The 21,529-nt window shown below is 59.9% G+C and overlaps 1 protein-coding gene across 9 annotated transcripts; it reads right to left on the reverse strand.

Annotated features, from left to right (window-relative positions):
• Positions 1 to 5,241: 5,241 nt before the first annotated feature.
• On the reverse strand, positions 5,242 to 21,322 carry Fgfr3 (fibroblast growth factor receptor 3). Of its 9 annotated transcripts, none has more exons than XM_074042755.1 (18): positions 21,135 to 21,322; positions 20,542 to 20,761; positions 14,791 to 15,060; positions 14,246 to 14,299; positions 12,499 to 12,668; positions 12,268 to 12,391; positions 11,984 to 12,174; positions 10,152 to 10,296; positions 9,500 to 9,687; positions 9,013 to 9,161; positions 8,620 to 8,741; positions 8,441 to 8,551; positions 8,171 to 8,361; positions 7,932 to 8,054; positions 7,779 to 7,849; positions 7,424 to 7,561; positions 7,115 to 7,220; positions 5,242 to 6,936 (listed from the first exon to the last, which is right to left on the reverse strand). In XM_074042755.1, exons 2-18 carry the CDS (start codon positions 20,660 to 20,662, stop codon positions 6,787 to 6,789), a joined length of 2,424 nt encoding a protein of 807 aa, XP_073898856.1. In that variant the 5' UTR covers positions 20,663 to 20,761; positions 21,135 to 21,322; the 3' UTR covers positions 5,242 to 6,786. The 9 variants fall into 9 exon arrangements, with proteins under 9 accessions (XP_073898856.1, XP_073898852.1, XP_073898851.1 ...); XM_074042751.1 differs by lacking the exon at positions 10,152 to 10,296 and adding an exon at positions 10,964 to 11,114; XM_074042750.1 differs by lacking the exon at positions 10,152 to 10,296 and adding an exon at positions 10,964 to 11,114 and having other exon boundaries at positions 9,013 to 9,158; positions 9,500 to 9,690.
• Positions 21,323 to 21,529: the final 207 nt, after the last annotated feature.

A 21,529-nucleotide genomic window follows, 5' to 3' on the forward strand; every position in this document is an offset into this window, starting at 1 on the left:
TCCATGAACATTCATTCAGTCTGAGACTCTGGAAGCCTCCAGGGAACCATGTCTGGATAGTCCCTGTTGTGTGGTGCTGAGTGGCTCAGCAAGGCTTGGCCAGGTGGGGCAGAAAGGCACCCTCCCTGCGTGTGCCCTCGCTCTCTCATCTGAGTGAGCCCTCTGTGCCCTGGGAGGAGAGAGGACCGTGTGGACTTCTAGCACTGGTGGAGCCAAGCAGCGTGCCTGCTTGTCCTAAGAGGGTTTGGATAGTGACTAGACAAACACAAACAGCCCCAGCTCCAAAGAAAATAACTTCTCTTAGTCCATGGACTTTGGTGCAGATACATCTCTTTACAGGTGTTCGAAGTCTGATCGGTGTGACCTCTCCGTGGCCTCCCTCACAGCCCTTTTTGGTGTCTTTGGTGGATCCCAAGGTCTGCTCACTGGAGCTTCCTTGATTTACCATCAGTCTTCACCTCATTCTTCAACTAACTGACTGGTACAAGTTTTCACATATGATAGTCTCCCTAGCTCCTGAGTGATAGCTAATGTAGCAGGTGAACCACGCTAGTGAACCCCTTGGGAATGCGGTGTTTCATGTTGGGTAATTCACGATGCTGTAGTTTGTGTGCTAGGACTTCACTAAGCTGGGGGCTGGAGCAGGTTCTCGGGTCTGGTAGTGCCCTGCCACCTTCCAGCACAGCAGGAACCCAGCCTGAAGCACACTTGGGGATCCTTGTGACTTTCCATATAAAGTTTAAAGCAGCACACTGTGGAGTACAGTGGCTGGGATGGGGCCTTGCCCACTCAGCCTCACCTCTGATACCAAGGGATTCCCTTAGTGTGTTGCAGGATTCCTTCACAATAAACACTGGCGGCTATGCTGTCCTCCATGGAGTGAGGAATTGGTCACTTGTCCAGTGGTGTCCCAGGGGCTCTTAGCTGGCGGCCTCCTGGATGGAGCCTCCACTGGCTCAGTGTCCAGGGCTTGTTACTGAGCACCCAGTGGCCTTTCTCACTTAGTGGTACAGTTGGTGGTGGATGAGCTGGTCACCACCTTACCACTTGGCTCTTTACCACACTGCCCTTAAAGCTGGATCAGTTACCAGCAAGAATGTCTTTTGGAGAGACTGCTCATGGTGGGGCACACCATGCTGAGGCAGGAGAACCACAGGTTCCAGGCCAACCTGGGCTAAGTAGTCAGGCCCCGTCTTTAAAAAAAAAAAAAAGTGTCCTTTCAGGAATTCTAGCCAGGAATTTGGAAGACAGGAATGAGTTACAAGTAGCCAGGAAGCAGAGAAGCAGTGCTCAGAAATGATTCCTTCTCAGTTGAAACTTTTTCTTGATGAGCTAGAATAAGATTCCCTTACCTGGAAACCCTTGTAAAATGGCAGCTGGGCCTGAGGGTGTCCATGTCAATGTGCAGTAGGGGGGGTGTCAGATGCTGGTGACGTTCCAGACCCCAGCCCTTCCCACAGCCTGCTTCCAGCTGCCCAGGCCACTTCCTTTCAAACACCAGCTTTGAGGTTGCCAAAGTGTCCCCATGGAGGCGAGATGGCTTCCTGAGAGCAGCATCTGGGGCCTTCAGCCATGTTGACTGTTGTCCTCATCCTGGATGGCTTTGCCAGGCGCTGTAGGTGTCCTTTCCTCACTGTCCCTTCTGATCCAGACTTGGCCCTATCAGGCCACTGTGTCATCACCACAGAGAGCGGGCCCACCCTTTAGGTGTGACTGGACCAGTGGGCACCTTTTGGGATTAGGGGCTTTTTCCCCTCATCCTGTGTTTGCTTTACTGCACTCAACCTTCTCACAGCTGCATCTGTGGCTGGGTGCAGGTGTGAGACATGGATCCAGAAAGGAGGGCTCCGTGGTGAGATTTGGAAGGTGGCTGTTTGAGCTGTCTGTGTTTAGTAAGGCAGTTACTTTCAGGAGCTGGGGTGTCCAGGCTGTTGAAGATGAAGCCGGGGTTCCTGAGTTCCCTCCTAATACCAGCTTCTCACGCAGGGATTCAGGAAGTTGGTATGTGGTGTCTGGACTTCTTAATCGTGAAGGGAGCTGAGTAGTTGTGAGAAGAAACTCCTGCTAGTGGTCCTTACCAAGCTTTTGGGCAGAGCTGCCAGGGATATGGCAGGAGAGCAAGTCCTCTGATTCCTCATTCCTTATCCCGTGTGTCGACATCTCCTTAGAGACAGTTTTCAGTCCATGTTCCTGTACCAATGCGAATTAATACTTCTGAGCCATTTGACAGCAGAAGTCAAATGGAAACTCAGGAGTCCAAGCGTCTGCTTCCAAGACGCGCTGTGGGCCATGGGCCGATGCTCAGATTCCACAGGAGCCTCGCCTTTCTCGGAGACTCCTGCCTTGCAGGGACTGTCTTAGGAGACCTGTGTCCCTTGTCCTGTGACACCAGCCCTGCTCTTGGAGACCCTCGCCACGTTAGACGCTGTACCGTGCCAGGCTGACCCGGGACCCTCTGATGGCGACGGGTTGTGTGCTGATGGGTTTTCTAGACAACTTGATGTGAGATTATTTAATAAACTTCCACTTGATGAGTTGTCTGCCAAGTGATGGTTCGTCCCTGTCGGTGTCCCTGACGACTATCAGGCTCTCTCTGCCTGAGGACCCTCCATGGGCACTTCAGGGCCTCTAGGAGCCCTGGTACCAAGCTACCTCATACCCAGATTGTGCCTGCTTCATCGTCATGGTCATGAGCTGGGAGCCTGGCTGAGAGTCCCTCAGGGAAGGACAGAGCTTCTGAAAGATGCCTTGGTCCCTAGGGAATGCCCTGCCCAAGAGGGTCATGGGGAGGCAAGAGGTCCACCACATCACAGCTGGATCCATGGGCAGGGCCCAGACAGCCCAAGGGATATGTGGAGGGCCTCCAGATATCGTCTCCGGGTGCCCACCCTGGGGTGGCAGGAGGATAGGCATGTTGTCCATTTCCTGTTCCTCCCAGCCACCTCAGTGGACAGAGTGCGCTGCTCTGAGCCCTGGACACCATCCTGTCTCTGGTGGCCTCACCTCTGCTGATGCGTTCATGCCAGCGTCCTTCCTCGGGGCCAGACCAAGCCTCTCCAGCACAGGTATGTGGCCTGGGCCACATGAGGGCCTGAGCTGGAGCCTGTTCCTGTTTCTGTTCTTTATTTGCATCTTCCAAAGTCCCAGAACCACTTCTGGGAGTTAGGCTCACAAAGTGCCAATCCCAGGGCAGGGCAGAAAGTACTGGCTGTCTGGGACAACCACGCAAAGGACACAGCCAGTATAAAGGGTCCCCACTGACCCAATTTGGACAGAAGTGGAAGCCTAATGTCTGGTGATTTTCTTTCTGATGTTTTGAGGCAGGGTCTCACTAAATAACCCATCCTCCTGCCTCAGCCTCCTGAGTGCTGGGATTACAGGATGCATAGACTCCATGGTGGTTCTTGAGGAAAGAAACCCTGTGTGCTGGCCAGGATGGTGATTGACAGGCAGGCATCTGCCTGTCTCACTGTGAAAGTAGATAGTTGACACAGAGGACAGGTTGTTTTTCCTGCCTTCTGGAGGCCTCAGGGAGAATTCCAGTTGATGGTACCAGAAATAGTAGGATGTACTTCAGCCCTGGGAGACAGCTGGCCACAGCCACCAGCAGTGAGCTGGGGTGTCAAGCTGGGAGCCTTCCCCTCTCCAGTGCTGGCCGCCTGGAGCAAATAGGGCCACAGGCACCACCACCCGTATCAAGAAGGCAGGGCCTTCCTCAGCAGAGGGCAGAGGACCATTGTGAACCAGAGAAGACAAGTGATGTGACAACCAGAGGGTCCTGACTTCCATAGGGCATCAGGAGGGTCAACTGTAGACTGCTGGATGGCCATAGGCCACTCCTGTGGTCAGCAGGCAGGGCAGCAGCTCCAAGGCTTCAGGCCCCTCTCTCTCCGATGGTGGCAATGGGAAGAGGGTGTGCTACCCCTCCACCCCACCTTTGCACAGTGGTCCAACCTCTGGGACAGTGCCTACTTGGGGTCCACCAGGGTCCAGGCTTGAGAGGGACCTCCTGTTGCATCAGGATGCAGCTTGGCCCAGCATGGCACTAGGGGGCGCCACCAGCCCACACTCTGCCCAGGCAGCGTCCATGCCTGTTTGGAGGGAAAAGAGCGCTGCTTGCCACCACTATGAGGCCCCTCACTACCCTCCAAGCCTCAGTCTCTGCTGCGCATGCCCCCTGAGGGCCCCCTCCCAACCTGGTCACTGTCTCTAGGTGTCCGCACAGCAAGGTCAGCCTGGATGGAGTTTGGGTAGGGCTGGAGGGTTGATGCTGCCCTCAAACCACACGCTTCCCTGAAGGGCAGGTTGGAGTGTCAGACACCCAGAACCAAGACCCTAGCGGCTTCACCCATCCAAAAAAGTTCCCTCACCTGCAAGGTAGCTTTGAATCCAACAGGAGACAGAGCCCTGAGCTGACTGGCTCCAGGGACCCAACTGGCCTAGTTCCAAGCTCAGAGGGTACCATTTGGCCCTCTCCTTCAGAAAGGCTTCGCAGACTTACCCCCCACCCCGTGGGTAACTGCCATGTCCCGCTGTCCTCCCGCCCTGCTGTCATCCTCCTGTCTCTGTGCCCAGCTAGCCAAGCCCAGCACAACAGCACCTGCCCAGACATAGGCGTCTTCTGTGGAGCATGGAGCAGGGGACACAGGTGAAGCCAGGCTTTGGTGGAGGAGGGGAGCTGGCCAGGAGCAGGGCTGTGGTTGCCAGCGTGGACGGTGTGAGCTAAGAACTTGACCTGCCTGCCTCTGCTCCTTCGGGAGACCCACCTAGAGCATCTCTCCCTAGGGGTGGGGTGATGAGAGAGGCCTGGACACCACTGTGTGCCCCACAGGACCCCCATGAGGTAGCAACAGCGGAAGCGGGGAAGACCTAGAGCACTTCCTCCACACAACCACCATGACCCCCTCTCTGGACACCAACTCACTTGCATCCCCTCCTGTCCTCAGAGTCCCAGTGACCTTGAGGTTCTGCCTGCCATCATTGGGCCCCAGGCAGGCAGGCCCCTGCAGCACCATTGCTATCACTGGACTTTTATCCAGGTGTGGGAGCCACGGGGAGGGCACGCCCAGGGCAGCTAGGCTCCTTGGAGCCTGAGGACGCTAGCACACCCATCAGGGCCATCCAGATGCTGCAGGAACCCTCCCTTCCTGGGGACATACACCAGAACCCATCCCCACAAGGAGTGAGCACTACACAGAGCTGCCAGGGTCCCAGAACAGAAGGCAAGAGGCACAGGCAGGGGTTGGACCCATCGTCTCTTTATTTTTGGGTAGTACACTGGCTGGGTTAACAAAATCAAGTCTGCCGGTGTGGGTGGAACAGACCATGCTGCTGGGCCTGAGAAAAGACCCCCCCTGAGCCCCCGCCCTGGCTGACCAGCAAGGGACAGCCACCCAAACTCGGGCCTGTTAACAGTACAAAAAGGTACAAAACTCAATTCACGGCTTTCTCTCCCAAGCTTTGAAAAGTAGCAGTCCAGGCTATAAAAGTCTAGAAGCATTGCGTCAGAAGTGTTAAGTCTATAGCAAATATATCTTGTAAAAACTCAATAAATTATAGATATATATAGATATATATAAACTTGTAACATCTAATAACATCTGAACCTGCGTGCAGGACGGTCCTCCCTGGACACTGACTCCTGCCTAGGATACGCAATAATTAGAAGAATCTGTATGAAAATACCAGCTCACTTTGAAGTCCAAAAAAATAAATCTTCTAAAGAAAGATCCTATAGAAATCTAATTCCCCTGCGAAAGAGGGCCAAAGGAAATCAAAAAAAAAAAAAAAAACAAGGCCCACTGGACCCACTTCTAATTCTGAGGGTCATTTTAGGTTCCAGAGGGCCGACTCGGCCCTAGGGCTGGGCTGGACATACATTCTTGGTGATCCCTCTAAACGCAGCATAAACCTTCTCAGGTGTTAATAAGTTAAGACTCTCTGCCAGGTAGCTGGCTAAATGCTATGAACGTGGGGTGGGAGGAATGGAGGCTCTGGGGGTAGATAAATAGCTTTACAAATATACAGGTCCAGGTACAATTTTTAAAACAAAACTGTGGCACCAGAGATGCCCCGTGCCCCTCCGTTTGTGTCTCAGCAGCGAGTCCCCCAAGAGGGCCTCCTGTTCCCCTGGGTCTCAGCCTTTTCATCCACATATTCTTATATATATGTATGTATATATATCATATACACAGCATCTATTTATATAAATGTACACTTGCTTCTGGAATAAACCTTTCAGACAGAAGGTAAAGGCTCCCACCTTCAGGTACCCGTAATTTCAGTCTCTAAGGGGCAGGGTGGGAAGTGGGGAGGCCTGGAGTGGGGCGCTGTGACGCACCTCCCAGCACAAGGTACCACTTAGGTGGGAGGCTCACCATGTGGGGCTTCCCTGCAGGCTCAGCTTTGGGCACTGGCAGGCAAGGAAGCATGGCCCTCCCTGGGGTGGACCATGGGGTAGCACTGAGAGACATGGGAGCAAGGGTCCCAAGGGGTTGCACAGAGCAGGCCCCTTACATTCTACAACTGGAGCCCCCAGAACAAGGGCCCCTGGTGCTCCTGGCACTGGTCAGTCAGGAGGCCACTGTACAGCAGCAGAGGCTCTGGGAACCTGTGCACCCAGGGGCCATTACGACACACATGCACACACAGATACAAAGTCCTATCTGTCCATCTGCCCATCCATACCAGGCTTGGGCCAGGGCCCGCTGCACACCAGCAGCAGCAGGGTGGGCTGGGGTCTACTCTCACATTGATGGGGGCTTGGCCTGCGGAACTGGCAGCCCTTCACGTCCGAGGGCCCCCACTGCTGGGTGGGGCCGGGGGCAGCAGGTCATGGGTGAACACAGAGTCGTCCCCCGAGGAGCTGGAGCTGGGGGTGTCCTGGCCACCGGGTGAGTACTGCTCAAAGGGCACAGACAAGTCCAGGTACTCCTGCTGGCAGGTGGGGGCTGGTCAAGACAATGTCCTCCACTGCACCCCCTTTCCCACCTCCACAACTGTGCTCAGGCTGTGCCCGTGCCCGAGGGCCCGTGCCACCCCTTGGGGCTCCAAGGACTGCCTCATACAGGAGGCACAGTGGTCACGTCGGGGACAGGATTAGGCTGGCACTCACGTCGGTGGATGTCACAGTGAGGATGCGGTCCAGGTCCTCCACCAACTGCTTGAAGGTGGGCCTCTGTGAAGGCACTGCATGCCAGCACTCCCTCATGATCATGTACCTGGGGGCAGAGGACTCCGGTATGGGTGCCCGGCTGGCTCGTTGTTCCCCGTGGACCTCACCAAAGAAGAGACCCAGGCTGCCAGCGCCCCCACCACCCTGCCACATCCCGGGAGCTGAGGCCACAGTGGGAGCAGCAAGCTCTTCTTTGGGGCCCTGAGTCACGTGGACTCAGCCAAGGGCAGGCAGGGACACGATGCTCACAGGTCATGGGTGCAGTTGGCCGGCTTGTCCATACGGTGACCCTCCTTCAGCAGCTTGAACAGCTCTTCCACGGGGATACCAGGATATGGTGAGCCTCCCAGTGTGAAGATCTCCCAGAGAAGCACCCCGAAGGACCAGCTGCAGGGCACAGGCAAAGTCAGGTGGCCCCCATAACCCCTAGGGCTCAGTCCCCAAGCAGCCCCCCCCCACCCCAGAACATGCCAACAGGGGCACCAAGGGAAGACCGGGGCTGTGGTGCGGGCCCAGGATGAGGGGACATGGGAACTGCTGCCCAAGAGGACAGCTGGGGTCCTGGCTGTCCCCAGAGCCTGTCACCCCATGTGGGGACTCATACACGTCACTCTGATGCGTGTAGACTCTGTCAAACAGGGCTTCGGGCGCCATCCACTTCACAGGTAGCCGGCCCTGAGCAAACGAGGGGGAGGAGGCGGGGTTGGCTGCCAGGTGCCCCGTGGCTCAGGCCCACCCGCCCTGGGGCCAGGCTCACATTGGTGGTCTTCTTGTAGTAGTCCAGGTTGTGCACATCTCGGGCCAGGCCAAAGTCTGCAATTTTCATCACATTGTCCTCAGTCACCAACACGTTGCGGGCGGCGAGGTCCCTGTGGATACACTGGGGGAAAGCCGGGCTGAGGTGACCTTTCCCCGGGCCCCCCGACTCCAGCAGGCTTGTCACCCACACCTCCACCCAGAGACTCCCCCTGGCCTCTGCCACCTGCCCTTGCTCACCTTCTGAGAGGCCAGGTACTCCATACCCCGGGCCACCTGGTAGGCACAGGACACCAGGTCCTTGAAGGTGAGCTGTTCCTCGGGCAGCCTGCAGGCATCGAAGGAGTAATCCATGCCGGGAGGCCGCCGTGCCCGCAGGTACTCCCTCAGGTTGCCCTTGGCCGCATATTCCACCAGCACATAGAGCGGCCCTGGGAACACAGGCGCTTCAGAGGGGATGCCAGGCCCAGAGGGGGCCGCCCACCCTGGCCCGTCCAGCCCAGCGCCTACCGCCCTGTGTGCAGGCCCCCAGGAGGTTGATTATGTTCTTGTGTTTGCCGATCATCTTCATCATCTCCATCTCAGACACCAGGTCGGACAGGTCCTTGTCGGTGGCGTCATCTAAACCAGGAGGGGGTGTGTCACGTGGTGGCCCCCACCCCACTGCCCCTCGCTGTTCCCCTCCTTACCTTTCAGCATCTTCACGGCCACTGTGACAGGCTTGGCGGCACGGTCCTTGTCGATGCCGATGGCCTCCGCCATGACCACCTGACCGAAGCAGCCCTCCCCAAGGGGCTTGCCCAGAGTCAGCCTGGCAGCAGAAGCAAAGGCAGTGAGGGTGAGGCCCAGGAAGCTCTCCAGACTCCAGAGCCGCGCTGTACCCTTATTGACAAGAATGTGGGGTGACCTCCCTCAGTCCTCTCATCCTGTGCCACGCCTTCAGGACGGGGTAACCCACCTCACACCATATTCAACAATGGGTCTCCATCACACACAGTTCCAGTCCAAATCCCATCAAGTGGCCTTCCAGTCCCTAACCACAGACACCCTCTGCCCCCGCCAGACCCCTTGCCGCTACTTACAGGGCCCGAGACAGCTCCCACTTGGGGTCAGCAGGCAGTTCAAGCTCAGAGACGTTAGCCAGCATGGGACCCTCTCCCGAGGACAGCCGGGCGATGCGGACCAGCGGCGTGTTGGAGTTCATGGACGAGTTGGACTCCAAGGACACCTGCTTGGGTCGGCAGGGGCAGGTTGGTGCTGCACGATGGGGGCTGAGCTAGGGACGGGATGGGGTAGTGCAGCTGGCTGGGCAGGGAAGGAGGCTGTTCTGATTTTAACATCTGGAGAATGGAGACTTTATGAACGATTTCACGCCCAAAGTAACTTGGGCTCCATGTGGAGAACAGACCCGGGGAGGAGTAAGGCCACCAGACCACAGAGAACTGCATCCTCGATACCACAGGCCCTCCCCGAGCTCAGAGGGCCCAAGATGAGCATGGGCTGTGGGGTCTCTGGGAGGCCCGGGGAGGCAGACAGGCTGCTCGAAACCTGGTATCTACTTTCTGTTACCTGTCTCTTGAGTGGGAAGCGAGAGACCTTGTGCACCGTTGGGGAGCCCAGGCCCTTCTTGGGGGGACTACGCAGGCGGCAGAGTGTCACGGCTGCCACCACCAGGATGAAGAGGAAGAAGCCCACCCCGTAGCTGAGGATGCCTGCGTACACGCTGCCAGCCTCGTCAGCCTCCACCAGCTCCTCCTCTGCTGCAAAGACACGGGCATTGGGACCTGGCCCAGCCTCTTGGGAGTTCCCACGGGCCATTGCCACAGGCACCAGTGGGAGAGGAGAGGGGCCCGCAACCTCAGTGCCCCCGCTCGCCTTGGCGCTGCAGTCAAACACCTGTGAGTCAGGAAGGACCAGACCCAGGAGAGAAGGAGCCAGCAGAGCCAGCAGCACCCACACCGCCACCCAGGCGCCCAGGAGATGCCAGAGCTGCGGCACAGGGCTATGGGGCCAACTGGAGGGTGGAGGGGAGACCCCCACCAGCACCAAGCTGAGGCCAGGTCGATGTTCCCACACCAGGCAGAAGGCCAGGGTGAGGGATCTGTGTAGCAGAGCAGCATTAGCCACAGGGCTCCTGGGCCCGTTCCTGGCAACTCTGGCATGTCCTGGGCCAGCGCCCCAAGAGGACAGGTGCAGAGCAAGCAGCAGCAGGAGCCAGTACCTGGCAGCACCACTAGCCACGCAGAGTGGTGAGAAAACCCGATAGAATTGCCCGCCAGGCAGGTGTACTCCCCCGCGTCCTCAAAGGTGACATTGTGCAAGGACAGAACCTCTAGCTCCTTGTCAGTGGTGTTAGCGCCCGCCGTCTACAAAGAGAGAACAGAGCGCGATAGGCGAACACCATCACCTCCCCACGGGCACTGCGGCAGAGTCCACACGGTGACCATCCAGCCAGGCTGCAAAGAAAACGCCGCCGCCACCACCACCTCGGCCACCACCATGGCCCTGCCACTGCCATGGCAGACCATGGCTCTTTGCCTCGTGCGTGGGCACGGAGCCCAAAGCCAGTCCCTCCACCGGCGAGTCCTCTGTCCCAGGTGAGCGTCAGGCCAGCGGGTAGCATGGTGCCACATGGAGGCAGCATGCAGGATTAGAGCAAGGAGGGTACAGGTGGAACACGGAAGGACAGAGGGACAGATGAACGGTTGGGAAACGAGCAGGCAGCAGAATCAGTTTCCGGAAAGGGGTGGAAGATGGATGCTCAGAGAGTGTGAGGCTCAGCCCCTGGCAGGCTCTAGGGACCTTCTGGGTATGCACATAGGAGGTGTGGGAGGGGCCGGCACAGGCCTAGGGGGCTCAAGCAGGCAGTCACAGTGGTGGCCAGGGCTATCAGTGTTGCAGAGGCGGCCACAAGCAGAGCGCCAGCCGCAGGAGCGAGCAGGACCGGGTGTGCAGGGCGTGCAGGCAGGCACATGGCCAGGGCGTTGGAGCTGGAGCTCAGCGTGCCAGGCAGGCATGGGACAGAGTCGTTACCTGCTTGGGGCCCGTGAACACGCAGCCAAAAGGCCTTCTCAGCCACGCCTATGAAATTGGTGGCCCGACAGAGGTACTCGCCCCCGTCCCGCTCCGACACATTGGCCAGGCGGAGGCGCGCGTCCGCCTCCACATTCTCACTGATCCAGGACTGCGGGGACAAGAGACCCGGCTCAGGCACGCCCCCAAGCCAGCCCCCGCTGGGCTTAAGGCAGAAGGAGGCAGGGTTGGGGAGACTCCCAAAGAAAGGATCAGGAACTGGGCAGCCGCCAGAAGGCTGCCTGGAGGAGGCGCAGAGGCACGGCATGGCGGCGGCAGGCGTGGCTCCAGAGGATGCCCTCCCTCCTCCCGTCCCGCCCCGCCCCGCCAGCCCACTGCTGGGGGCTCCAGCGGTGAACCCCGCGACGGCGAAGGGGCGGAAGGAGCGAGGGAGGCACCAATGGATAGAGCCTGCCAGGCCGCGGTCGGGACTCCTGTGCCCGTTCCCGAGCCCACCAGACCGCCTTGTTTCTGAACAGATGTTTCTTTGGACCGCCAGTGTCCCAACCGTCCCAGCTCAGGTGACCTCCCTGCGGCCATGGGACAACGCTACGGACAAGGAGAGGGGCATAGAGCCCTGGAAGCGGCTACCCGGCCCTCTGGGTTCCAGAGAGTGCTGCAGGCTCAGCAGTCACCCTCCTGTGACTACTGCGGTCACCTGAGCTGCAGCCCAGCCCAGGGAGACCTTCTGCAGAGCCAGCTCCAAGCTGTGGGGCCTCGGCGAGTTGAGGTCGCCCCTCGGAGCAGACAGGGCAACCGGTCCCACTGCAGAGAGGCGCAGCACAGCCACAGAGCGCTGTCTGGAGCCCAGAGCAGGGACAAGAAGTGCTGGGACTGAACGTCCGTTCCGCCCCCCCCCGCCCCGCACACACGCCCCCCAATCTCCCCAGAACCTCCAACACCTAGGCCCGACCATCCTGACGCATCCTTCAGCCAAGAAGGACCCTCCCACCTGCAGCACTGGCCAGCGGTGGCGCCCACCTTGAGGACGGTGACGTAGGGTGTGCCATCTGGGCCCACCTTGCTGCCGTTCACTTCCACGTGCTTTAGCCACTGGATGTGCGGCTGCGCGTCACTGTACACCTTGCAGTGGAACTCCACGTCGCTGCCCAGCACCGCGGTCTGGTTGGCGGGCAGCCCCGCCTGCAGGATGGGCCGGTGCGGGGAGCGCTCTGCGGAGGCAGCCGGGTCAGCGGCAGGCAGGTTGGGGGGTGGGGGGACCCCGGCTGCCCGCTTCGCGCCCGCCCAGCCGGCCCGGCCCTCACCTAGCACGTCCAGCGTGTATGTCTGTCGGATGCTGCCGAACTTGTTCTCCACCACGCAGGTGTAGTTGCCGCGGTCGGAGGGCACCACGCTCTCCATGACCAGGCTCCACTGCTGGTGCCGCAGCTGCAGGTGACCGCGGGGGGTGGGTGGATGAGCGGCCGCAGGCCCCTCCCCTCCCCGCTCGAGGCCACGCCCCTCCCCGCTCGAGGCCACGCCCCCACCAGGCCCACCTTGATGCCCCCTATGCGATGCTCCCCGCGGAATTCCTTGCCGTTTTTCAGCCAGGAGATGGAAGGAGTGGGGTTGCCGGCAGCCGGGCAGCGGAAGCGAACGGTGTTGGCGGCCGGCACGGCCAGCAGCTTCTTATCCATCCGCTCCGGCCGAGTCCAGTAAGGGGCCCCTGCCAGCGGCAGAAGTGCACGGTAAAGACCATAACCCCGGAGGGGAGCAGAGGCCGACCTGATTCCGACCACCTTCCAGCTCTTTCATCTCTTGAGTGCAAAGTGGCTTTTCCGGGTCCCCCTGCCTTGCCTGGCCACTCCCCCATGCCCACCCCCGTCAAGGCTAGGCCGCGGTCCCTCCCCCAAGAGGCTGCTCCAGCTAGAAGGTTTAGGGTGCTGCGCCCTGGCCTGGGGTCATCTCCCAGGGTGGCACTGTGGGACAGGCCCAGGACGCAGCGAGCAGCCCAGCTGGGGGACCAGCCAGGACAGGCCTTAGGCACAATTCCCAAGAAGTGGAACAGCCAGTTATGAGACCCTAAGCCACCCTGTGCAGTGCCCAGGGGCCTGGCAGGCACCCTGGTGGAGGCTCTAGTTCTAGGGGAGCTGAGTCCCAGTACTTCTCACCCGGGCTCTGAGCCACAGGTTTCTCTGGCTGCTGCCACCCACACCCATACCCCCTACCTGAGTTTCCTCCTTCCTCTGTGCTGGCCTTTCTGTACAGTCAAGGGGAGGCTGGGCAGTGACATTCCCCTCCACCCCCAACAGTGACCTCGCTGCTTCCATCCACCCAGGGGTACAGCCATCTCTTGGAGGAGGACATGGAGGCACAGGTTGGGGTCAGCATGCACAGATGCTGACCAAAAGCACCTCCTATAGCCCTGAGATGCACCCCCAGGTTTCCTGGAATAGGGTGCAGAGACCCCCTGGAGTGACAGCGCCCAGCACACTTTGGAGGAAACTGCCCCTCCCAATGCTGTGTGCCTCGGTGTTGTCTACCCCTGCTGGACAGGGCCTGAAAGGTGGCCCTTCAGTGACCTCACAGCCTAAACCAGTGGGGCACAAACACCAAGCACTGACTAGGAAGGCCAGAAGAAAGAAGGCAGACAGGCAGGACCCAGGGCCAGGACACTGTATGTGTGGTTGGGGACAGGGGCTGTAGAGCAACTGAGAAGGAAATTTTGCTCTGAACATGGAGCCAACAGGAAAAAGGGAAATGAGAAACCCAGCATCTCCTCAAGGCAGGAGCTCATTCCTAAAGAGGCCCTTCCCACCCTCAGAGCTCACACAAGCCCCTGGCGCCCACCATTCCTTCACCAGTCCTGTCCTAGGCTCTGCTACCCCGATTTTCCCCAGCTTTCCTCTCTGGCTTGTTCCTCCTCAACTCCTTGCTAGCTTCACCCAGAGGCCCCAGGGCTGAGTCCACACACCACAGGTCCCCGTCATAACCACCTCCCCACATCTGTCCCATGATGACCTTCACCTGTACATGCACACCTCTCTGCATGTCAAATTTGACTGCTCCAAAGCCAGAACCCCATTTCCCCCAGCTGGCCCCTCCAGGCCAGGCAAAGCCTATCTTGCCCCTGCTCCAGGCCACAGCACCTGGGCATCGTCTTGGACTGCTCCTGCACACCTGAAGTCCACCCCAGCCCCTGCTTTACTAAACACTTGTGCTGCCCTCTCAGCTCCATCCTGCTGCCCTCTCAGCTCCCCCACCCCACCGCCACCAGCTCTGTGCCTGAGATCTTGCTCTTACCGCTGTCTTCAGCCATGTCCTCCCCATCTTCATCATCTCCTGAGGACGGAGCATCTGCAATGCAGGTATGAGTGGGTAAAGGCCCTGTGACAGACCCTCATCCAGGGCCTGCTGCACCCCAGCCTTGGAGCTCTGTTCTCAACAGGAGGACTGCAGTGTCCCTCATAGGCCACTCATTCAGACAGCACCCCTTTTTTATTTTTTTTGCAATACTGGGGTTTGAACTCAGAGCCTACACCTCAAGCCACTCCACCAGCCTTTTTTTTTTGAAGGGTTTTTTCAAGACAGGGTCTCTCAAACTATTTGCCCAGGCTGGCTATAAACCACAATCCTCCTGATCTCTGCCTCCTGTGTAGCTAGGATTACAGGAGTGAGCCACCGGTGCCCAGACAGACAGCACCTCTTCATGGTGACTTCCTCTCTACCAGTGACCAGTGAGACCCTCAGGAAGGGACTGCTGCAGCCACACTGCCCAGGCCACCCTGGCCTCTGCTGGGTCATGTGGTTGCTCAGGGACTTGGTGGTCTGACCCGGCAGGTGCTCACCTGTTACACGTACACTGAAGCGGCAGAGCACACGCTGAGTGAGCCGCTGCCGACAGCTGTAGGCCCCAGCGTCCTCCTGGGAGGCATTCAACACCTGCAGCCTCTGGGGCCCCACCAGGATACGGTGGGAAGACACCAGCCCTGTGCCATCCTTGACCCAGACAGTGGGGCCCATCGGGTCACCGCCAGGCGGGTGGCAGCTCAGCTCCACGGTGTCCCCACTGCCAAATACCACCTGCTCCTGCTGGCCAGGCTCAGGCCCTGGGACCTCTGCAAGTGAAATGGGCAGCTGTAAGACAGACACCCTGAGTCAGCTGCCCCAGTCACTGGTGCAAACACACCAGCGGAGACTACTGCAAGCCAAGTGAGAAAGGATCTGCTCCCAGGGTCTGGGTCCTGCCAGACATCACTCAAACAGGGGATGGGCAGGCAAGCTGTTCCTGTAAAGGCCCCAGGTCATTGACATTTTCAGTCTCTGCCCTATAGTGTGAAAGCCACCTTTCAAAGACACCCACAAGGGCATAGCTGTTCTCCAACAAAACAGCTATGGATACCCGAAAGCTCTAATTTCAAAGTGCTATGAAGGGGGTTAGACGTAGTAGGGAGCTTGGGCTGGCATTTGAGAGGCTGAATACATCCCTAACACCATCCCCCAAAAATGTCAAAGTATTACTCTTCTGAATTTTCCATTTGGAAATGTAAAGTTCTTAGCTTACAGGAGGGTCACATAAAAGCAGGCAGGGACAAGCTGCACTTTGCTGACCTCTGGCTAAATAAAGTCCAGAGGAGGGAATGGATGAGGGGAGAGCACCTGGAAAGGGTGTTACTCAGCAACAAACCCTCCTCATCTTAGCTTCACAAGCAGTTCAGGTAGACAGCCAGGGAACAGAGGCACCCCAGCAACATGAAGGAAGGAGACAACAGGGTCAGGCAACAATGTGAATGGATCACACTCGAGTGCACACACCCCAGGATGTTTACAGGAGCTGAGCACCGCAAGACAAGGTGGGAAACTCTGGGGTACAAACAGTCTGTGACTGCTCCACACAGCAGTGGCTTAGAGAAACAGGGCCAAAATAGAGAAAGGATCCCAGGTCTGGATAATAGGGTGAGAGACCCAAGTGGGTTCCCAAGGTGGCTGGGGATCTGAAACCCCATTTCACAGGGTCCAGTCTTAGGAACCAATCACCAGATGAGCTGGTCAGAGCTGGAGCAGCAGAGCCTCACCCTGAGGGCTGAGAAACTAGGGCAGGAGGACATTCCCTCAGGCGGACAGACCCAGGTGGTCCTTGGCCATTCCTCTGTCCAGATGCTGCTCAGCCTGAGGGGCCCAAAGGCCTGAGGGACACACCACCCACAGGACTGGCCATTGCCCCAGGCCCTTCTGCCAGGGTCAGACAATGCTGGGCATGGGTGTGGGGGGCAGCTGGGCTTGAGGCCCGGGGGGTGGGTGGTCCTGCTGGGCCGACCTCTTTCCCCACACCCAGCTGGACAGGCTGCACCATTACTTGTCATTCTGCCGATGCATGGCCTAGATTCGAGGCCCAGCTGCCCACTCTGGCCGCACCAGTCCCTGACTTGCCAGCCAAGTCCAATTCTGCCTGTCCCAAATAACCCAGCTCTGCGTGCCCAGTGCTCACCAGGATCTTGCCAGACAGAAGGACCCACACTTATCCCCAGAGTATCCACGGGAGCTTGTGTCCCCTAGGGACCCACAGCTCAGAGCCCACCTGTGGGTGGGCCTCAGTCAGAGGGGCTCCTCTCCTGACCTCCAGCTTTCCAATCCTGGCCTCCATGTCCTGTGGGGACCACCCAGTGCTGGGAGCTACCTGAGGCCCCCCAGAAGGCCATGAACAGGCTGGTCTTGGTAGCCTCAGCTCCAGGCCCCAGCCCAAGGGAAACAGCCAGTTGGTTCCGGTTTGGTCTGGGCGAGGACAACAGGTCAAGCCATTCACACAAGAATTTGCTTCAACCAAGTCCAGCGAGGGCCTGGGGTGGGGGGTGGGGGAGGAGACACACAGGAGCCCCCTGGCCAGCCATGGCCAGCAGCCATCTGTGGTATGGGCAGAGAGAGGAAGTGGCTGAGGGCTGACCCTTGACCTGTCCACCCACCCTGCCTGCTAGGTGTCAGCAGAGGCCAGAGATGCTTGGACTTTGTATAGCCTCAGGCAGCAGAGACTCCACCTCCTATGATCCCATTCCAAGGCCAGGGAGCCTTAGGGGAGCTGGGTAGAGTCAGGCAGGGGGACAAGGAGGAAAGGACAGTGTGGGACTGCACTAAGAGGGTCTGGCTCACTTTAGGGAGGTGACACAAGCTCAGGCCAGCAGACTCCCGTCACCCCACCCAGCTGCCAGGAATACAGACTCACTGCCCTCCTAGGCACCAGGAAGCCCTCCTTCTTCATCAACAGAAGAGGGGGTACTTACACCCCCCTCTTTTTACAGATACTGGTGCTCCTACTGTGCCCATGGGGGACAGTGTTCCTCCCACAAAGGTCCCATAATACTCATCCCCACTAATGTCCCCATTCCTACATCGTGCTGACATGGACCAGGGAGTCAAATGCCAAGAACAGCTCACTGGAGCATGCCAAGGGTTGCTGTGTCTTGGGGGAATTGCACTGGGCCTGGGGTCTCCCTGACTGTGCCTCAGTTTCCCCCACTATGGTACAAAGTACAAATTCTACCTTGCAGGCCTGGGGCCCAGAAAGGTCACTTCACCTGGTAAAGTGGCTGGAGCCTGTGGAAGTAGGAGGTAAAGGATACCTTCTGCCCTGGATCTCTTGCCCTGAACTGATGTCCATCAGGCCGTGGCAGTCTAGCCTACTGGGAAGGGCTGTGTCCCAAGTCTGGGGGACTTTGCTCCCAGTTTTGTGCTGCCCACAGAACAAGGATCAAACTCAGACTTATTTCTGAAGCTGGCCACCCCAAGGGATTTGGGTTTTGGAGCAGGATGAGGGCCTGGGGTCGAGGAACAAAGCAGTCTGGTTTTGTACATGAAGCTTTCTGCAGGCTGTGTATGGGAGGTGTTGCCAGGTGTGTGGTTATAATAACCTAAGAAAAAGGGGCACCCAAGTAACTCTGAAGCCAAGGGGTAGGGTCTAGCCTTCCTGCTTCTCCACCTCCCATCCCACCCGGAGACATTCCGAAAAGTTTCGTAACAAAGTCAGAGGGAAAAAAAAAAAAAAAAGGATCCAGAGGCCAGGCAGGCTAATGAGGGTTTACTGAGGGATTATCCGGACTAATCCCTGAAACAACCCTGCCATTATCAGTCTTCTCTGACTGGACAGGTGAGAAAACTGAGGTTCCAGGAGGGCACCCTGAGCCTGGGCTGGCAGCTAGCAGCTTGGAGCCCCAGAGGTCCAGGCAGACAGTCCCCTAACCAAAAGCACTTGGTAAATTACTAGGCCACTTGTAAATTTCACTTGTAAATTACTAGGCCACTACTGCTTTTTTTTTTTTTTTTCCGGTGCTGGGGACCGAACTCAGGCAAGCATTCTTCCACTGAGTTAAATCCCCAACCCCACTAGGCCACTTCTGAACACTAGTGGCTTTCCCCCCAAGATCCCCAGCCCTCCCAGGGGAAGACATGGGACTACCTCTCTGAAGGGACCTCAAGCCCTTCTTCCCCTCTAGGCTCAAGGACAACTAGGGGGTGACAGGGTCCCAGTTGCAGCCCCAATGAGATCTGAGGCCTGGGGGAAGGGGGAGTGGGGAGGGGCTCCTAGGCTCAGTACAGGGCCCAGAGGCCCAGGATGAGCCCAGGTTAATGAACCACCCAGAGGCCTGCTGGGCTCAAAGTCCAGCCCAGCCGCGGAGTGGGTGGGGGGAGGCTGCAGCCATGGCCCTGGGAGGGGAAAGGCTCTGCTCCCCCCCAGACCCCTCCTGGCTGGGGTGGGGCCAACCTCCCGCTTCCAGAAACGTACCCCCTTGCACTATGAGAACATGGCTCCAAGTGGAGGGGAGGACAGAAGCTGCCCCCAGCGGGCCTGGGGAGGCCAGAGCAGACCCAGGGCCAAGTCGTTCCCCACCGCCTTTTGACCCCAACCAGCTCCCGGTCCATAATTTATGTTCCGTAATTTATGTTCTCGGGGAAAGTGCCAGCCGGGACTTCTGTAGTAAATTTCACGAGGTCTTTGTATTTTTACTGCCCAGCCCATCTCGTTAAGGAACCGGATTAAGTTTATTGACCTATCAACTCCCTACCTGTTTCACCAGCTCCAGTGCGGAGGCGGGGTGGGGGGTGGGTGGCACCGACGCCTGCGCCCAGTGCAGGCGCGCACCATGCCGCGCCAGGCCCGCCTTGCTGGGCTTCCAGTTCCCGCAGCAGGGGTGTGCAGGGAGACCACTGTCCCGGGCCACAGGTCCAAGAGAGGGTCTGGCGCCCCGCCCGCAGTCCCTCCCCGGGCTCGCCGACATTCCCGGCGTAGGGAGTAATATCTGGATGCGCATGTTAATACGGCCCCCCCGCCGCCGCCAATTCGGCGCCCTGGAAGCGGGGCCGTCGGAGCAGGCGCTAAAAGCGCGCGCTGACCTCCCGACGGCCTCTGTCACGCCGCTGAATGACACGCACATTCAAGCGCCGGGCCCACTTTCATTCATAAAAAAAAAAAAAAAAATGACATTGTTCCGGGAGGCTGCAGCCGCCGCCGGAGAAAGGGGCGCGGGGAGGGGCGCGCCGCCATCTGCCTCGTCCCGCCGCGCCCGCCGCGCAGCTCGCACCTCCCCGCGAGGCCGCACCGCCATCAATGCGCGGTCTGTGGCCGCTGGGGTACAAAGAAGCGGCTGTTCGGGCCTCGGCCCGGGTGGGGCAACAACTCACCGGGAGAAGGCCTCCTTCCGCGCGGCCGCCGGCCGGGGCTAGGGTGCGCGACCTCCGCCCACTCCGGGGCCCTGGCTGTCCCTAGGACGAGCTCCAGCGGCCGCCCGCCAGGTCACCCTTCTGCCTTGGCCTCGGGAAGGCACTGGAACGTTTTGCCGGCTCACGGGGGCCGCGCACGCCACATCTCGGCGCGACAGCATGTGTTCAGAGCCGGCCTCGCTCACCCTGCGCTCCCCTCGCCCCGAAGGCCCTTTCGCTGACCCTCGACGTCCCACCATCCCTCGACCGCCAATCTGCATCTAGGGCTCCACAACCCTCGGACATCCGCCCCGCTCACCTTCCGGACCCCTGCCTGGTGTTCGGTGCGCACCCCTAGTTGCAGAACCTCTGAGCACACTTGGCATGAGAGCAGGGTTGGGGGAATGGTAATGCTGAAGGCTGTCACCTTGTCACGCAGACCACTGGGGAACAGGTCTGACGCACTTCTATCCGCCCTTCAAAGACCAGCCAGACTTTGGCTTTGGCCGAAGTTGGCCATGAACTGAGGGGCCCTGGGGGCGGGGGGCACCAACAATAGGAACTTTCCGTCGGCACAGATCCCGAGGAACAACAATGGAAATCGTGGAAACGGCTTCCAGAGCCCTCTCGACCGCTCGGGGAGCCGCGGAGGCCAGGGTCTCCAGACACCGCCTCCGTGGGGCCGCGGCGCATCACACTTGAGTGGTGACCCCGAGGCTACAGACACCCCATAAACCGCCGCGACAGCTCTGGCCGCGATCTCGGCGAAGGGTGCAGCACAACCCGGGCACTGGCCCCGCGGTGCCACTCGACCGGCCGCCCCCTCCCAAGCCAGGTGCGGGTCCCTGTCCCCGACACCTCTACCTGCCAGGATCGGGGCCCCTCCCAGTGCGCGCTGGGTCCTTCCTTACCTGCCGCTCTCCGCACGACTCGCTGCTCTGTGCCTGGGGGCTCGGAGGCGGCGCCAGCCACGACGGCCACGGCCACGGCCACAGCCACGCAGAGCGCGAGGGCGCAGGCCGGGGCGCCCATGGCTGGGGCGGGGGCCGCGGCGTCCTCAGGCGGCGCGCGCGGGCATGCTGCCCCCCACGGCCCGGCTCAGGCGCCGGCGGGAGGGCGCCGCTCCGGAGACTACGGGAGGAGGAGGAGGGCAGCTCGTTACCAGCGCCGCAGAGATGGAGCGCGTGGCCCCGCTCCTGCGCCCCGACCCCTCAGACCCCCAGCCGCCCCGCCCGCCGCCGCCGCCGCCGCCCTGGGCTCCCGGGCCGCCTGGCGCCGGCCGCCTCCTCCCCGCCGCGGTCCCTCCCTCCTCCTCCTTCCCTCCCTGGCTGCTGCAGAGCCCTCCCAGGGCGGCGGCGGCGGCGGCGGCAAACTTTCCAGAGGGGGAAGCCCTCGCCCGGTTCTCCGCCTCAGGGACCGCTCCGATTCAAGCCCGCCGCGCGCCCTGGCCCCTCCAAGCGCCCGCTCGGCCCCTCCAAGCCTCTGCCGGGTCCCCCGCACCAACCTGGCGGCAGCTGGAGCCCCTTGGCTCACTACGCGCGGCTCCCGCTTTGAGAGCAGCCCAGCCGCTCGGTGCCGGCTCTGTCCCTGCGGCCGTCGGCCAGCCGACACGTCCGTGAGTCTGTGTGTCCGAGCGGGACCGCGCGGCGCCAACTGCCCGCGCCACCGCCGCCGCCGCCGCCACCGCGCACTGAGCTGGGGCTGCCCGGCGCGCGGCAGCCAGTGGGGGACGGCCCGCGCCCGCCACGCCCCCAGACACGCCCCCCAGACACGCCCGCGCTGGGGCTCGATGGCACGCCCCTCCTCGGGGCGGTCTAGGGCTGGGGATTAGAGGGGGCGTGGCCGGGTGGGGGCGCCCCGCGGTCCAGAAGGGCGTGGGAGCTTCGGCAGGGTGGGAGA

Source organism: Castor canadensis, chromosome 9, assembly GCF_047511655.1.
Source record: "Castor canadensis chromosome 9, mCasCan1.hap1v2, whole genome shotgun sequence".
NCBI classification, from domain to species: domain Eukaryota; kingdom Metazoa; phylum Chordata; class Mammalia; order Rodentia; family Castoridae; genus Castor; species Castor canadensis.

Excerpts from the sequence above, each read along its gene's own strand:
- Fgfr3 (XM_074042748.1), bottom strand. The coding sequence starts at position 20,662 with ATGGGCGCCCCGGCCTGCGCCCTCGCGCTCTGCGTGGCTGTGGCCGTG. Across the intron at positions 14,300-14,790 it reads CTTCAGTGTACGTGTAACAG|ATGCTCCGTCCTCAGGAGAT; the intron begins GTGAGCACCTGC and ends CCTGCATTGCAG. Across the intron at positions 12,669-14,245 it reads GGACATGGCTGAAGACAGCG|GGGCCCCTTACTGGACTCGG; the intron begins GTAAGAGCAAGA and ends TGCCGCTGGCAG.